Source organism: Bombyx mori, chromosome 12 (assembly GCF_030269925.1).
Source record: "Bombyx mori chromosome 12, ASM3026992v2".
NCBI lineage: Eukaryota > Metazoa > Arthropoda > Insecta > Lepidoptera > Bombycidae > Bombyx > Bombyx mori.
This window is the reverse complement of record NC_085118.1, coordinates 1,286,852-1,304,034: the sequence shown is the minus strand read 5'-3', so window position 1 is coordinate 1,304,034 and position 17,183 is coordinate 1,286,852. Positions and strand designations below refer to the sequence as shown.

Here is a 17,183-nt window from a genome sequence, read left to right as displayed (position 1 = left end):
AAGATTTCGTCGTTACGCTGTCACGAATCGACAAAATTATTGATACAATTGTTCGTTTTATATAAAAGCAGATATGTTTTTATTCGTTGTGTGTTCCTCACCGGGCCATAGAGACATTGTCTTGGGCCTTGCAGGATGAAGGTGTTGTGCGCTATCGTTCTGTATATCGCATTAGTGAGTACGCATTTTCGCAAAGTTTTAAAACATTTTCTTACGCAATTTCAGTTTAATGTTAGCCGACTTTATATATTAATGATTGCACAGAGCAAATCATTTTTATATCTAAGTATTCCGAATAGTTTACAGGTTGCGTTAGTGATAGAAATGAATAGAATTACATGACATTTATTTGTTTTGTTGAATTGTGCTACAGTTTTTTTTTTTTATCTAAACGAGGGATGTAATGCAAACTGTGGATCGTTTGTGAAGTGAATAATAATTTCTGTCATGAAATAGTATATGGAATTTGCGGTGTGAACATCGATTGTGGAATAATAGACAAAAATACAATTTCAAAAACAACAACAACAGTGTTCAACAAGACAATTTTGACACAGACAATTTATTTTGGGTGAAGCGCAAAATCCTGATGGCTAAAAGGGTCCTTAAAGATGAATAACGACGATCGGTATACACCGAAGATGTGGAGGTGCCATGCAATGGTCTTATCGATAAAAGCAGCGTTACTCCAAAGACATCTGGAGAAAATGATAATTCACTCTTAGAACGCTTCTCGGTGGCAGCGATCAAATGGATCGAAGAAACAGTATCAGTGTGCTTAGTGCGAGTTTTTTAACGTTCTCGATAGCGTAATAGTTAACCCAATTTAGTATGCAGTTGGGCCAGCGCCCCTAGAGGCAAACGTGGGCAAACGATCCCACTCAATACAAATATGAGCTAACTTTTACGCTATCGAGAACGTTAAAAAACTCGCACTAAGCACACAGAACTAGATCAAGAAGATCCTACCTACTGCTTTCGGAGCAGAATTTCAAAACCACCCCGCTTAGTTCATCAAATAGATAGCTTAAAGAAATAATTGAATAATTAGTAAACTTTCTGTGTTATTATACACATACCTGTGTTTAGTTAAGAGCCTCCGGTCACCGTCCTCTTATGAACTAGCCCATAGACACAGCCCACTGAGTTTCTCGCCGGATCTTCTCAGTGGGTCGCGTTTCCGATCCGGTGGTAGATTCTGCGAAGCACTGCTCTTGCTAGGGTCAGTGTTAGCAACTCTCCGGTTGAGCCCCGTGAGCTCACCTACAAACGTTAGGGTAAAGCTGAAATAGCCTCTCAAGGCTATCAGCATAGGTAGGAAAAAAAAAGAAGGAAAGAGTAAACCCTGAGTTTCTCGCTGATACCTGCCAGCGCTGAAACTGCATGCCGAGTCATGATGATTTAAAGCATCAACAAAGGTCTACCTGGATAAACACGTTTTAATATTTATATTCTTCATAGCACTATAGTACGATGAGGTTTTTTTTATTGCCCTTGTAGGCAAACGAGCGTACGGCCCACCAGATGGTGAGTGGTTACCGTCAGCAATGCCAGAGGCAGAGCCAAGTCGCTGCCTACCGTAAAACCGTGTGCGATGCGTCAAGCCGACGTTAATTGTGTATTAGACACAATGTCTGAAACACAATAATCGAGCGCTTCCCAATCTTTATTTTCGTACCCCGCAACCCTAATAAAGTGTTTCATTAAACCCTCCCCTGATAACTCCATACATATTTCAATAAATGTTTCTCGTTTCTCATAAGGTATACCGGTTGGTCCGATTCTGTCATGTAAGATTTAAGTTATAAGGTTCATTTCGGACTGCCCCTTGTAGGTGTCATACGTCGTAATAATGTTTAGATTACTGATTTAAATTTTCAAGATTTCCGTCATTACCAAATTTAATTTTCACGTATCCTCAATGGGACGTCGCGTGCCCCAAAGGTCTGCGAACTACAGATTGGGAAACGCTGCACTAATCTAAAAAATGATTGATTAAAAAATTATATTTTTTTTAATTTTTATTTACCTCAAGTAACGAAAAAATATTATTTAAATTTTTACGTTGGTGTTATTTCAGATGCAACCAGCTCTCTGTGATCCGCCATTTGCAAAAAGTACGTATATTTACATATTTACTCACTTTATTTACAACACAAACAGTAATATTACTAATTTGTACGTCAGTTATGTAGAGGACACCGCTCCTCTTGTTATGTTCGAGTTTCTAGAATTATTTTAAATGGAATCGAACAAAAGCTATTGTCGGTTCAAACTTTATTTGTCTTCAATAAATTAATAGTAGATAGGTATTTTTCAATTAAAAACACAGTTACTTTAACACATAATTAAATATCAAATATGTTTACATGACTATGACTTTATTGACAATATCGATATACCTACAACCTAAATATATTTTTAGATGATTGGTTATAAATAGGCATCGATGGTAGAAGTGAGGAAGTGGGGGGCAATTTGAAAAAGCGTCTACCTGTAAATAGCAAGCTATTGTTGGAAGATTCATCAAAGTCGGGAATACTTTACAATTCGCAATTCACTTCTTCCGCTTCGCTTCAGGACATCCGTTCTCTGCTTCGCTTCGAGTAGAACCGCTTACTAACTGCCTTTGTGTCATCTCTGCAACGCTTTTATAGACGACACGACAACTTTACAATTATACCGCTATTTGATAATAGATGGCGTTACACTTCTCGAGCGCTCTCGATATTACTAGTTCTTCTGATATTCGTTGCTGCTATTCGACGACAGATGGCAGTACTCTTACCGTCGTAACAATATGAATATAGCAGTTATGAACAGACTGAAATGTGCTTATTAATTTAGTATTCTACGAAAATAGTTTAAGGCGTTGTTTTTAAAAACTTTCCACTTGCTACTATGGCGCAACCTTCATTAGCTACCTTTCAGCAGACACTTTTTAATATACTGAGATAGTCCTTCTCACTCCACATATTAGGACCCGTTTAACTCATAAGTACAAACAGTCTGACAGAAACGTGTTAAATATTTTCGAGTTGTTTCTTCAATGAGTTCAATATTGTGACGATGCAGTCTGCTGTTAAGTTGTTATCGAAGCGCATAGACATAGCTAGAATGTCTAGATATCTAAGTTAAAAATTAGATCGAAGTGTTAATTATCAACTATAACGGTTCTCACTCTACAAGGTGTTGTCTCACTTTGGCAAGATAAAAAAACAAAAGTCGTAATAAATTATCAGTCGTAAATTGGCACGACTTACTTTGGACCTACCCTTGTCGGTTTACAATACGTTCTGCTACCAGTAAATGTCAGTTAGAGATCTCAGTGTGCCACTGTAAAGTTCTAGGAACGCTTTTACGAAATCACCAAGCGAACATATCCGACCCAGACAACGCAAAGCTCATAGAGACAAACCATTAAGTTTTTCGCCGGATCTCTTCAGTGGGTCGCGATTACGATCCGGCGGTAGATTCTGTAAAACACTGCTTTTGCTAGGGGTAGCGTTAGCACACTCTCTCCCCGTGCGTTCACTTACCAAACATGGCGTAACTAGAATAGCCCCATAGGCTATCAGGTATCAGGTAGGGAAAAAATCTAAACGAAGTCGCGGTCTTTCAATTTTAACACATACTAAAACACTTTTTGTTTTCAGAATCCAATGAACACCATACGTTAGATCATCTATTAAACAAAGGACCTGAAAACGGGAACAGATACAGGGCGCCAAGCTCGTTTTTTGAAAATTCTGCGATTAACAAACACTTTCAAAACTATTTCGTCAACCAACAGGGCAGAGTTCAGCCGGTACAACCTACCAGGAGCGCTCGGCATTTGAACGCCAAACCCTTCAGAGCAGCGGAAAATAAACACAATTTACATGCTAACGCGCGGATACCAGTGCGACATCCAAGTATACAGCCTAAAGATACACAAAGCGAAACTAATCATGCAAAAAATAGCAATTTACCTACGCGTGTTAGTCTAAATTTGGATGATGTAACTACGGAGTCTCATATCAATGAAAATACAGTTCCCAAGCAACCAACTGAAGGTAATGGACAAATCGATAGTGTCACCAATACTATTGACCCAATAATTAAAAAACCAAATGAAGTTAATGGAACTGATAAGAAACCAGAAATACAATGGACGACGAATACTCATGAGCAGACCACGTCAGCAGTTGGTAAAGGAGAAACATCATCGAATAATCAATTAAAACTTAACAAAGACACAGTATTAAAAGGACACTACATAGTCAGACCTGCAACGACAAATGCTTTGGATAAAACGCAAAATGTTGAACCACTGACTACAGATTCAGCATACCAAATTCCTCTACTACCGCCAAGCACACAACCTGCTGATAGCTTACTAAGCAAAGAAAGCAATCAAGAAGTACTAGAAAAGATTATAGAAGAAGTCATAAAAGATAATAAATATGAAAACTCAGACGATACTAATCCTGTAAAATTTATTTACAAAGAGGAATTGGTACCTAATGCTGCTATTGAAAATCAAGAGAATGTAACGACAACTACAGACTTAAAAGGTTTCCTTAAAAACATTAAAGAAATCAAACATTCTGAAGAAAAGATCGAAAATTTCAAGGAAAATAAAACACAGGAGTGGAAAAGTAAAAAAAATATGACTATCAAAAAAGCAGAATCTATTACTCAACATGACGTATCTAAGAAGACCAATGAATATACAATTGAGAAACGAAACGAAACTCGCGAAGAGAGTGACTTTGAATCTAACAAACAACTATCAAAATACACTGAGGAATCTCAATTTGAATTGAACACCAGGATATCTCTTACCGAAAATAGTGATGAATTCGCAGCTCTGAACGAATATCTAGAAGAAGTGAAAAAAATTGAAAATCAAAATAAAGCATATGAAAAAGTAGAACAGAAATCGTTACAAGCGGAGAAATTTGACGATCTAGAATTTTGGAGACAAGAAGCGGAAAAGGAAGAAAAAAAACGCGAAAAGGAAATAAGAGAAATGCAAAGTAAATTGAACGGTGGCAGACACACAGAAATGACAGAAAAGGAGTTAGTGAGCAAAGCTGAAGAGCTTGTGGAAAACGATGAAGATGAATTTTGGAATCAAGAAGCTATATATCTAGACAATAATTATGAAAATTCAAAAACCCTGAATAAAACAAATTCTTCTATATCTTCGACTACTAACCCTAAGCAGCCGATTACTGGCGCAAATATAGCTAAAACTACAGCAACTGAGCAATCCACGACTGAGGCCAAGGTACTTTCGACGACTGAACTTAAGCAGTCGACGACTGCGACAAGTGTACCATCAACTGTGGCTAGTGAGCAATCTACGTCTGAGATAAGTGTACCGTCAACTACCGGTACTGAGCAACCTACAACTGAGACAAGTGTACCATCGACTACTGCTACTGAGCAATCTAGGACTGATATAAAACTGCCTTCAACTACGTCTACCGTGCAATCTACGACTGAGACAAATGTACCATCAACTTCGGTTACTGAGAAATCTACGACTGAGACAAGTGTATCGTCGACGACCAAGCTTAAACAGTCGACGACTGAGACAAATGCATCAACACCTACTGCTACAGAGCAATCTACGACTGAGACAAGTGTACCGTCGACGATCGAGCTTAAGCAGTCGACGACTGAGACAAATGTACCATCAACTACGGCTACCGAGCAATCTACGACTGAGACAAGTGTACCGTCGACGATCGAGCTTAAGCAGTCGACGACTGAGACAAATGTACCATCAACTACGGCTACCGAGCAATCTACGACTGAGACAAGTGTACCGTCGACGATCGAGCTTAAGCAGTCGACGACTGAGACAAATGTACCATCAACTTCGGCTACTGAGAAATCTACGACTGAGACAAGTGTACCGTCGACGATCGAGCTTAAGCAGTCGACGACGGAGACAAATGTACCATCAACTTCGGCTATTGAGAAATCTACGACTGACACAAGTGTACCGTCGACGACCGAGCTTAAACAGTCGACGACTGAGACAAATGCATCAACACCTACTGCTACAGAGCAATCTACGACTGAGACAAGTGTACCGTCGACGATCGAGCTTAAGCAGTCGACGACTGAGACAAATGTACCATCAACTACGGCTACCGAGCAATCTACGACTGAGACAAGTGTACCGTCGACGATCGAGCTTAAGCAGTCGACGACTGAGACAAATGTACCATCAACTTCGGTTACTGAGAAATCTACGACTGAGACAAGTGTATCGTCGACGACCAAGCTTAAACAGTCGACGACTGAGACAAATGCATCAACACCTACTGCTACAGAGCAATCTACGACTGAGACAAGTGTACCGTCGACGATCGAGCTTAAGCAGTCGACGACTGAGACAAATGTACCATCAACTACGGCTACCGAGCAATCTACGACTGAGACAAGTGTACCGTCGACGATCGAGCTTAAGCAGTCGACGACTGAGACAAATGTACCATCAACTTCGGCTATTGAGAAATCCACGACTGAGACAAGTGTACCGTCGACGACCGAGCTTAAACAGTCGACGACTGAGACAAATGCATCAACACCTACTGCTACAGAGCAATCTACGACTGAGACAAGTGTACCGTCGACGATCGAGCTTAAGCAGTCGACGACTGAGACAAATGTACCATCAACTTCGGTTACTGAGAAATCTACGACTGAGACAAGTGTATCGTCGACGACCGAGCTTAAACAGTCGACAACTGAGACAAATGTACCATCAACTACGGCTACCGAGCAATCTACGACTGAGACAAGTGTACCGTCGACGATCGAGCTTAAGCAGTCGACGACTGAGACAAGTGTACCGTCGACGATCGAGCTTAAGCAGTCGACGACTGAGACAAATGTACCATCAACTTCGGCTACCGAGCAATCTACGACTGAGACAAGTGTACCGTCGACGATCGAGCTTAAGCAGTCGACGACTGAGACAAATGTACCATCAACTTCGGTTACTGAGAAATCTACGACTGAGACAAGTGTATCGTCGACGACCGAGCTTAAACAGTCGACGACTGAGACAAATGCATCAACACCTACTGCTACAGAGCAATCTACGACTGAGACAAGTGTACCGTCGACGATCGAGCTTAAGCAGTCGACGACTGAGACAAATGTACCATCAACTACGGCTACCGAGCAATCTACGACTGAGACAAGTGTACCGTCGACGATCGAGCTTAAGCAGTCGACGACTGAGACAAGTGTACCGTCGACGATCGAGCTTAAGCAGTCGACGACTGAGACAAATGTACCATCAACTTCGGCTACCGAGCAATCTACGACTGAGACAAGTGTACCGTCGACGATCGAGCTTAAGCAGTCGACGACTGAGACAAATGTACCATCAACTTCGGTTACTGAGAAATCTACGACTGAGACAAGTGTATCGTCGACGACCGAGCTTAAACAGTCGACGACTGAGACAAATGCATCAACACCTACTGCTACAGAGCAATCTACGACTGAGACAAGTGTACCGTCGACGACCAAGCTTAAACAGTCGACGACTGAGACAAATGCATCAACACCTACTGCTACAGAGCAATCTACGACTGAGACAAGTGTACCGTCGACGATCGAGCTTAAGCAGTCGACGACTGAGACAAATGTAGCATCAACTACGGCTACCGAGCAATCTACGACTGAGACAAGTGTACCGTCGACGATCGAGCTTAAGCAGTCGACGACTGAGACAAATGTACCATCAACTTCGGCTATTGAGAAATCTACGACTGACACAAGTGTACCGTCGACGACCGAGCTTAAACAGTCGACGACTGAGACAAATGCATCAACACCTACTGCTACAGAGCAATCTACGACTGAGACAAGTGTATCGTCGACGACCGAGCTTAAACAGTCGACGACTGAGACAAATGCATCAACACCTACTGCTACAGAGCAATCTACGACTGAGACAAGTGTACCGTCGACGATCGAGCTTAAGCAGTCGACGACTGAGACAAGTGTACCGTCGACGATCGAGCTTAAGCAGTCGACGACTGAGACAAATGTACCATCAACTTCGGCTACCGAGCAATCTACGACTGAGACAAGTGTATCGTCGACGACCAAGCTTAAACAGTCGACGACTGAGACAAATGCATCAACACCTACTGCTACAGAGCAATCTACGACTGAGACAAGTGTACCGTCGACGATCGAGCTTAAGCAGTCGACGACTGAGACAAATGTAGCATCAACTACGGCTACCGAGCAATCTACGACTGAGACAAGTGTACCGTCGACGATCGAGCTTAAGCAGTCGACGACTGAGACAAATGTACCATCAACTACGGCTACCGAGCAATCTACGACTGAGACAAGTGTACCGTCGACGACCGAGCTTAAACAGTCGACGACTGAGACAAATGCATCAACACCTACTGCTACAGAGCAATCTACGACTGAGACAAGTGTACCGTCGACGATCGAGCTTAAGCAGTCGACGACTGAGACAAGTGTACCGTCGACGATCGAGCTTAAGCAGTCGACGACTGAGACAAATGTACCATCAACTTCGGCTACCGAGCAATCTACGACTGAGACAAGTGTACCGTCGACGATCGAGCTTAAGCAGTCGACGACTGAGACAAATGTACCATCAACTTCGGCTATTGAGAAATCCACGACTGAGACAAGTGTACCGTCGACGACCGAGCTTAAACAGTCGACGACTGAGACAAATGCATCAACACCTACTGCTACAGAGCAATCTACGACTGAGACAAGTGTACCGTCGACGACCAAGCTTAAACAGTCGACGACTGAGACAAATGCATCAACACCTACTGCTACAGAGCAATCTACGACTGAGACAAGTGTATCGTCGACGACCAAGCTTAAACAGTCGACGACTGAGACAAATGCATCAACACCTACTGCTACAGAGCAATCTACGACTGAGACAAGTGTACCGTCGACGATCGAGCTTAAGCAGTCGACGACTGAGACAAATGTACCATCAACTACGGCTACCGAGCAATCTACGACTGAGACAAGTGTACCGTCGACGATCGAGCTTAAGCAGTCGACGACTGAGACAAATGTACCATCAACTTCGGCTATTGAGAAATCTACGACTGAGACAAGTGTACCGTCGACGACCGAGCTTAAACAGTCGACGACTGAGACAAATGCATCAACACCTACTGCTACAGAGCAATCTACGACTGAGACAAGTGTACCGTCGACGATCGAGCTTAAGCAGTCGACGACTGAGACAAATGTACCATCAACTACGGCTATTGAGCAATCTACAAATGAGACAAGTGTACCATCGACGACCGACGACAACGTGCAACCAGTAACCAAAGAGGATGTGACAGAACCAACAGCTGCATATATTAAAGTACAGTCTACTACTGTCACTGAATCAAACACTACAGGAGCAGCAGTGCAATCTACTACCGCAACAGAGAATACCACTACAGACGCAGAAGCACAGTCTACTACTGTCACCGAATCAAATACTACAGGAGCAGCAGTGCAATCTACTACCGCTACAGAGAGTGGCACTACAGACGCTGAAGTTCGTTCTACCACTGTCAACGAATCAAACACTACAGGAGCAGCAGTGCAATCTACTACCGCTACAGAGAGTGCCACTACAGACGCTGAAGCTCAGTCTACCACTGTCACCGAATCAAACACTACAGGAACAGCAGTGCGATCTACTACCGCTACAGAGAGTGCCATCACAGACGCTGAAGTTCAGTCTACCACTGTCACCGAATCAAACACTACAGGAGCAGCAGTGCAATCTAGTACCGCAACAGAGAGTGCCACTACAGACGCTGAAGCTCAGTCTACCACTGTCACCGAATCAAACACTACAGGAACAGCAGTGCAATCTACTACCGCTACAGAGAGTGCCATCACAGACGCTGAAGTTCAGTCTACCACTGTAACCGAATCAAACACTACAGGAGCAGCAGTGCAATCTACCACCGCAACAGAGAGTGCCACTACAGACGCTGAAGTTCAGTCTACCACTGTCACCGAATCAAACACTACAGGAGCAGCAGTGCAATCTACTACCGCAACAGAGAGTGCCACTACAGACGCAGAAGCACAGTCTACTACTGTCACCGAATCAAACACTACAGACGCAGCAGTGCAATCTACTACCGCTACAGAGAGTGCCTCTACAGACGCTGAAGTTCAGTCTACCACTGTCACCGAATCAAACACTACAGGAACAGCAGTGCAATCTACTACCGCTACAGAGAGTGCCATTACAGACGCTGAAGTTCAGTCTACCACTGTCACCGAATCAAACACTACAGGAGCAGCGGTGCAATCTACTACCGCTACAGAGAGTGCCACTACAGACGCTGAATCTCAGTCTACCACTGTCACCGAATCAAGTACTGCAGGAGCAGCAGTCCAATCTACTACCGCTACAGACGCTGAAGATCAGTCTACTACTATCACCGAATCAAACACTACAGGAGCAGCAGTGCAATCTACTACCGCTACAGAGAGTGCCACTACAGACGCTGAAGCTCAGTCTACCACTGTCACCGAATCAAACACTACAGGAGCAGCGGTGCAATCTACTACCGCTACAGAGAGTGCCACTACAGACGCTGAATCTCAGTCTACCACTGTCACCGAATCAAGTACTGCAGGAGCAGCAGTCCAATCTACTACCGCTACAGACGCTGAAGATCAGTCTACTACTGTCACCGAATCAAACACTACAGGAGCAGCAGTGCAATCTACTACCGCTACAGAGAGTGCCACTACAGACGCTGAAGCTCAGTCTACCACTGTCACCGAATCAAACACTACAGGAGCAGCAGTGCAATCTACTACCGCTACAGAGAGTGCCATTACAGACGCTGAAGTTCAGTCTACCACTGTCAAAGAATCAAACAGTGCAGGAGCAGCAGTGCAATCTAGTACCGCAACAGAGAGTGCCACTACAGACGCTGAAGCTCAGTCTACCACTGTCACCGAATCAAACACTACAGGAACAGCAGTGCAATCTACTACCGCTACAGAGAGTGCCATCACAGACGCTGAAGTTCAGTCTACCACTGTCACCGAATCAAACACTACAGGAGCAGCAGTGCAATCTACCACCGCAACAGAGAGTGCCACTACAGACGCTGAAGTTCAGTCTACCACTGTCACCGAATCAAACACTACAGGAGCAGCAGTGCAATTTACTACCGCAACAGAGAGTGCCACTACAGACGCAGAAGCACAGTCTACTACTGTCACCGAATCAAACACTACAGACGCAGCAGTGCAATCTACTACCGCTACAGAGAGTGCCTCTACAGACGCTGAAGTTCAGTCTACCACTGTCACCGAATCAAACACTACAGGAGCAGCAGTGCAATCTACTACCGCAACAGAGAGTGCCACTACAGACGCAGAAGCACAGTCTACTACTGTCACCGAATCAAACACTACAGACGCAGCAGTGCAATCTACTACCGCTACAGAGAGTGCCTCTACAGACGCTGAAGTTCAGTCTACCACTGTCACCGAATCAAACACTACAGGAGCAGCAGTGCAATCTACTACCGCTACAGAGAGTGCCACTACAGACGCTGAAGCTCAGTCTACCACTGTCACCGAATCAAACACTACAGGAGCAGCAGTGCAATCTACTACCGCTACAGAGAGTGCCACTACAGACGCTGAAGCTCAGTCTACCACTGTCACCGAATCAAACACTACAGGAGCAGCAGTGCAATCTACTACCGCTACAGAGAGTGCCATTACAGACGCTGAAGTTCAGTCTACCACTGTCAAAGAATCAAACAGTGCAGGAGCAGCAGTGCAATCTAGTACCGCAACAGAGAGTGCCACTACAGACGCTGAAGCTCAGTCTACCACTGTCACCGAATCAAACACTACAGGAACAGCAGTGCAATCTACTACCGCTACAGAGAGTGCCATCACAGATGCTGAAGTTCAGTCTACCACTGTCACCGAATCAAACACTACAGGCGCAGCAGTGCAATCTACTACCACTACAGAGAGTGCCACTACAGACGCTGAAGCTCAGTCTACCACTGTCACCGAATCAAACACTACAGGAGCAGCAGTGCAATCTACTACCGCTACAGAGAGTGCCACTACAGACGCTGCCACTACAGACGCAGAAGCTCAGTCTACCACTGTCACCGAATCGAGCACTGCAGGAGCAGCAGTGCAATCTACTACCGCAACAGAGAGTGCCACTACAGACGCTGAAGCTCAGTCTACTACTGTCACCGAATCAAACACTACAGGAGCAGCAGTGCAATCTACTACCGCAACAGAGAGTGCCACTACAGACGCTGAAGCTCAGTCTACCACTGTCACCGAATCAAACACTACAGGAACAGCAGTGCAATCTACTACCGCTACAGAGAGTGCCATCACAGACGCTGAAGTTCAGTCTACCACTGTAACCGAATCAAACACTACAGGAGCAGCAGTGCAATCTACCACCGCAACAGAGAGTGCCACTACAGACGCTGAAGTTCAGTCTACCACTGTCACCGAATCAAACACTACAGGAGCAGCAGTGCAATCTACTACCGCAACAGAGAGTGCCACTACAGACGCTGAAGCTCAGTCTACTACTGTCACCGAATCAAACACTACAGGAGCAGCAGTGCAATCTACTACCGCTACAGAGAGTGCCACTACAGACGCTGCCACTACAGACGCAGAAGCTCAGTCTACCACTGTCACCGAATCGAGCACTGCAGGAGCAGCAGTGCAATCTACTACCGCAACAGAGAGTGCCACTACAGACGCTGAAGCTCAGTCTACTACTGTCACCGAATCAAACACTACAGGAGCAGCAGTGCAATCTACTACCGCAACAGAGAGTGCCATTACAGACGCAGAAGCTCAGTCTACCACTGTCACCGAATCAAACACTACAGGAGCAGCAGTGCAATCTACTACCGCTACAGAGAGTGCCACTACAGACGCTGCCACTACAGACGCAGAAGCTCAGTCTACCACTGTCACCGAATCGAGCACTGCAGGAGCAGCAGTGCAATCTACTACCGCAACAGAGAGTGCCACTACAGACTCTGAAGCTCAGTCTACTACTGTCACCGAATCAAACACTACAGGAGCAGCAGTGCAATCTACTACCGCAACAGAGAGTGCCATTACAGACGCAGAAGCTCAGTCTACCACTGTCACCGAATTAAGTACTGCAGGAGCAGCAGTGCAATCTACTACCGCAACAGAGAATGCCACTACAGACGCAGAAGCACAGTCTACTACTGTCACCGAATCAAACACTACAGGCGCAGCAGTGCAATCTACTACCACTACAGAGAGTGCCACTACAGACGCTGAAGCTCAGTCTACCACTGTCACCGAATCGAGCACTGCAGGAGCAGCAGTGCAATCTACTACCGCAACAGAGAGTGCCACTACAGACGCTGAAGCTCAGTCTACTAATGTCACCGAATCAAACACTACAGGAGCAGCAGTGCAATCTACTACCGCTACAGAGAGTGCCACTACAGACGCTGCCACTACAGACGCAGAAGCTCAGTCTACCACTGTCACCGAATCGAGCACTGCAGGAGCAGCAGTGCAATCTACTACCGCAACAGAGAGTGCCACTACAGACGCTGAAGCTCAGTCTACTACTGTCACCGAATCAAACACTACAGGAGCAGCAGTGCAATCTACTACCGCTACAGAGAGTGCCACTACAGACGCTGCCACTACAGACGCTGAAGCTCAGTCTACCACTGTCACCGAATCGAGCACTGCAGGAGCAGCAGTGCAATCTACTACCGCAACAGAGAGTGCCACTACAGACGCTGAAGCTCAGTCTACTACTGTCACCGAATCAAACACTACAGGAGCAGCAGTGCAATCTACTACCGCTACAGAGAGTGCCACTACAGACGCTGCCACTACAGACGCAGAAGCTCAGTCTACCACTGTCACCGAATCGAGCACTGCAGGAGCAGCAGTGCAATCTACTACCGCAACAGAGAGTGCCACTACAGACGCTGAAGCTCAGTCTACTACTGTCACCGAATCAAACACTACAGGAGCAGCAGTGCAATCTACTACCGCAACAGAGAGTGCCATTACAGACGCAGAAGCTCAGTCTACCACTGTCACCGAATCAAACACTACAGGAGCAGCAGTGCAATCTACTACCGCTACAGAGAGTGCCACTACAGACGCTGCCACTACAGACGCAGAAGCTCAGTCTACCACTGTCACCGAATCGAGCACTGCAGGAGCAGCAGTGCAATCTACTACCGCAACAGAGAGTGCCACCACTGATGCTGAAGCTCAGTCTACTACTGTCACCGAATCAAACACTACAGGAGCAGCAGTGCAATCTACTACCGCAACAGAGACTGCCATTACAGACGCTGAAGCTCAGTCTACTACTGTCACCGAATCAAACACTACAGGAGCAGCAGTCCAATCTACTACCGCAAAAAAGAGTACCACTGCAGACGCTGAAGCTCAGTTTACTACTGTCTCCGAATCAAACACTGGAAGAGCAGCAGTGCAATCTACTACCGCTACAGAGAGTGCCACTACAGACGCTGAAGCTCAGTCTACCACTGTCACCGAATCAAACACTACAGGAGCAGCAGTGCAATCTACTACCGCTACAGAGAGTGCCACTACAGACGCTGCCACTACAGACGCAGAAGCTCAGTCTACCACTGTCACCGAATCGAGCACTGCAGGAGCAGCAGTGCAATCTACTACCGCAACAGAGAGTGCCACTACAGACGCTGAAGCTCAGTCTACTACTGTCACCGAATCAAACACTACAGGAGCAGCAGTCCAATCTACTACCGCAAAAAAGAGTACCACTGCAGACGCTGAAGCTCAGTTTACTACTGTCTCCGAATCAAACACTGGAAGAGCAGCAGTGCAATTTACTACCGCTACAGAGAGTGCCACTACAGACGCTGAAGCTCAGTCTACCACTGTCACCGAATCATACACTACAGGGGCAGCAGTGCAATCTACTACCGCAACAGAGAGTGCCACTACAGACGCAGAAGCACAGTCTACTACTGTCACCGAATCAAACACTGCAGGAGCAGCAGTACAATCTACTACCACTACCGAGAGTGCCACCACTGATGCTGAAGCTCAGTCTACTACTGTCACGGAATCGAGCACTGCAGGAGCAGCAGCGCAATCTACTACCGCAACAGACAGTGCCACCACAGACGCTGAAGCTCAGTCTACCACTGTCACCGAATCAAGTTCTGCAGGAGCAGCAGTGCAATCTACTACCGCAACAGAGAGTGCCACTACAAACGCTGAAGCTCAGTCTACCACTGTCACCGAATCAAGTTCTGCAGGAGCAGCAGTGCAATCTACTACCACTACCGAGAGTGCCACCACTGATGCTGAAGCTCAGTCTACTACTGTCACGGAATCGAGCACTGCAGGAGCAGCAGCGCAATCTACTACCGCAACAGACAGTGCCACTGCAGACGCTGAGGTTCAGTCTACCACTGTCACCGAATTGAGCACTACAGGAGCAGCAGTGCCATCTACCACCGCAACAGAGAGTAGCACTACAGATGCTGAAGCTCAGTCTACTACTGTCACGGAATCGAGCACTGCAGGAGCAGCAGTGCAATCTACTACCGCAACAGAGAGTGCCACTACAGACGCTGAAGCTCAGTCTACCACTGTCACCGAATCAAGTTCTGCAGGAGCAGCAGTGCAATCTACTACCACTACCGAGAGTGCCACCACTGATGCTGAAGCTCAGTCTACTACTGTCACGGAATCGAGCACTGCAGGAGCAGCAGCGCAATCTACTACCGCAACAGACAGTGCCACTGCAGACGCTGAGGTTCAGTCTACCACTGTCACCGAATTGAGCACTACAGGAGCAGCAGTGCCATCTACCACCGCAACAAAGAGTAGCACTACAGATGCTGAAGCTCAGTCTACTACTGTCACGGAATCGAGCACTGCAGGAGTAGCAGTGCAATCTACTAGCGCTACAGAGCGTGCCATCACAGACACTGAAGTACAGTCTGCTACTGTCACCGAATCAAACACTGCGGCTAAGGTCCACGATCAGCCTACTAGAACAGTATTTACCTCGCCATGTGGAAATCATCCAACTTCTGTTGCAACTGACAATACTTCTGAAAAAGAAAGTAAACAGACCAACACTCCAACTGAACATACAGTCATTGTAGCACACAATCAATTACACAAAACTCAAACTAAGACAACAGCTTCGGCTCATCCAATTCTAGAAACAGTATCTGGAATGCCCTCCATACATTTAACTTCCAAAAACGATCCCCCAACAACAGATGAACCAATAGAAATTTGGGAACAATCCACGAAACAGTTTGCTCCAACAACATTTATTTCTGAGTCTTTAGTTTTGAAGAATAAGCAAACTCAATTTAAAGTGATACCACTAGAAATTCCTACAGAAGCGACACAGAAGCCTGTGCAGTCCACAATCGAGCCTATACATCCTAAAACCAAACCTGAGCAATCGACAATAAAAACGGTGCAGTCCACAGACCAATCAACACAGGCAACAATGGGATCATTTCCATCGATTGTCAAACCCATACAATCGCGCGAGTCGAATGTATTCAATGTCAAAGCGATATCGTCAATCGAACCTTTGAAATCGACAACTGAACCAGTACATTCGATAACACAATCGACAGTTGTATCTAAACAGTCATCAAACGAACCTCTGCAGGTAACAATCGAACTTCTGCAATCATCAATCGAACCTACACAGTCCACAGTCCAAACACAACAGTCGAGCGCACAACCTGGACAATTCGCAACCAAACCTGTTAATCGAATCGAAACAACTACAGAAAATCCAGAAAGCAAAAAATCAAATGAACATAGGCCATTCATACAAGTAACAAAATCAACAAAGAGTCCGATCGGGAGCACCCTAAAAGGATATTACCGAGAAATCAACCCTACCCAAGGCTTCGGTGATGATGTCGGGGAAAATGAAGATAAACGCAAAGGAAGATATGATTTATCTAAATTTAATCAAGGTATGATTTATTTTCGATTTATTTTTAGTACATAATGTATGTATGTCCCTATATGGTTTACTTATTTTATAAATGCCAAAGTTTGGGAGGATTAATAGATAT

General features: G+C 45.4%; 1 protein-coding gene across 1 annotated transcript in view; it reads left to right on the top strand.

The window, feature by feature from the left end:
- Positions 1–21: 21 nt before the first annotated feature.
- The window catches only part of LOC119629229 (pneumococcal serine-rich repeat protein-like), an 18,352-nt gene continuing 1,190 nt past the window's right edge, over positions 22–17,183 (top strand). Inside the window, exons 1-3 of the mRNA XM_038014389.2 lie at positions 22–174; positions 2,081–2,117; positions 3,657–17,081. Coding sequence (XP_037870317.2) covers positions 136–174; positions 2,081–2,117; positions 3,657–17,081 — 13,501 coding nt within the window. The 5' untranslated portion in view covers positions 22–135. The remainder of the gene's footprint in view (positions 175–2,080; positions 2,118–3,656; positions 17,082–17,183) is intronic.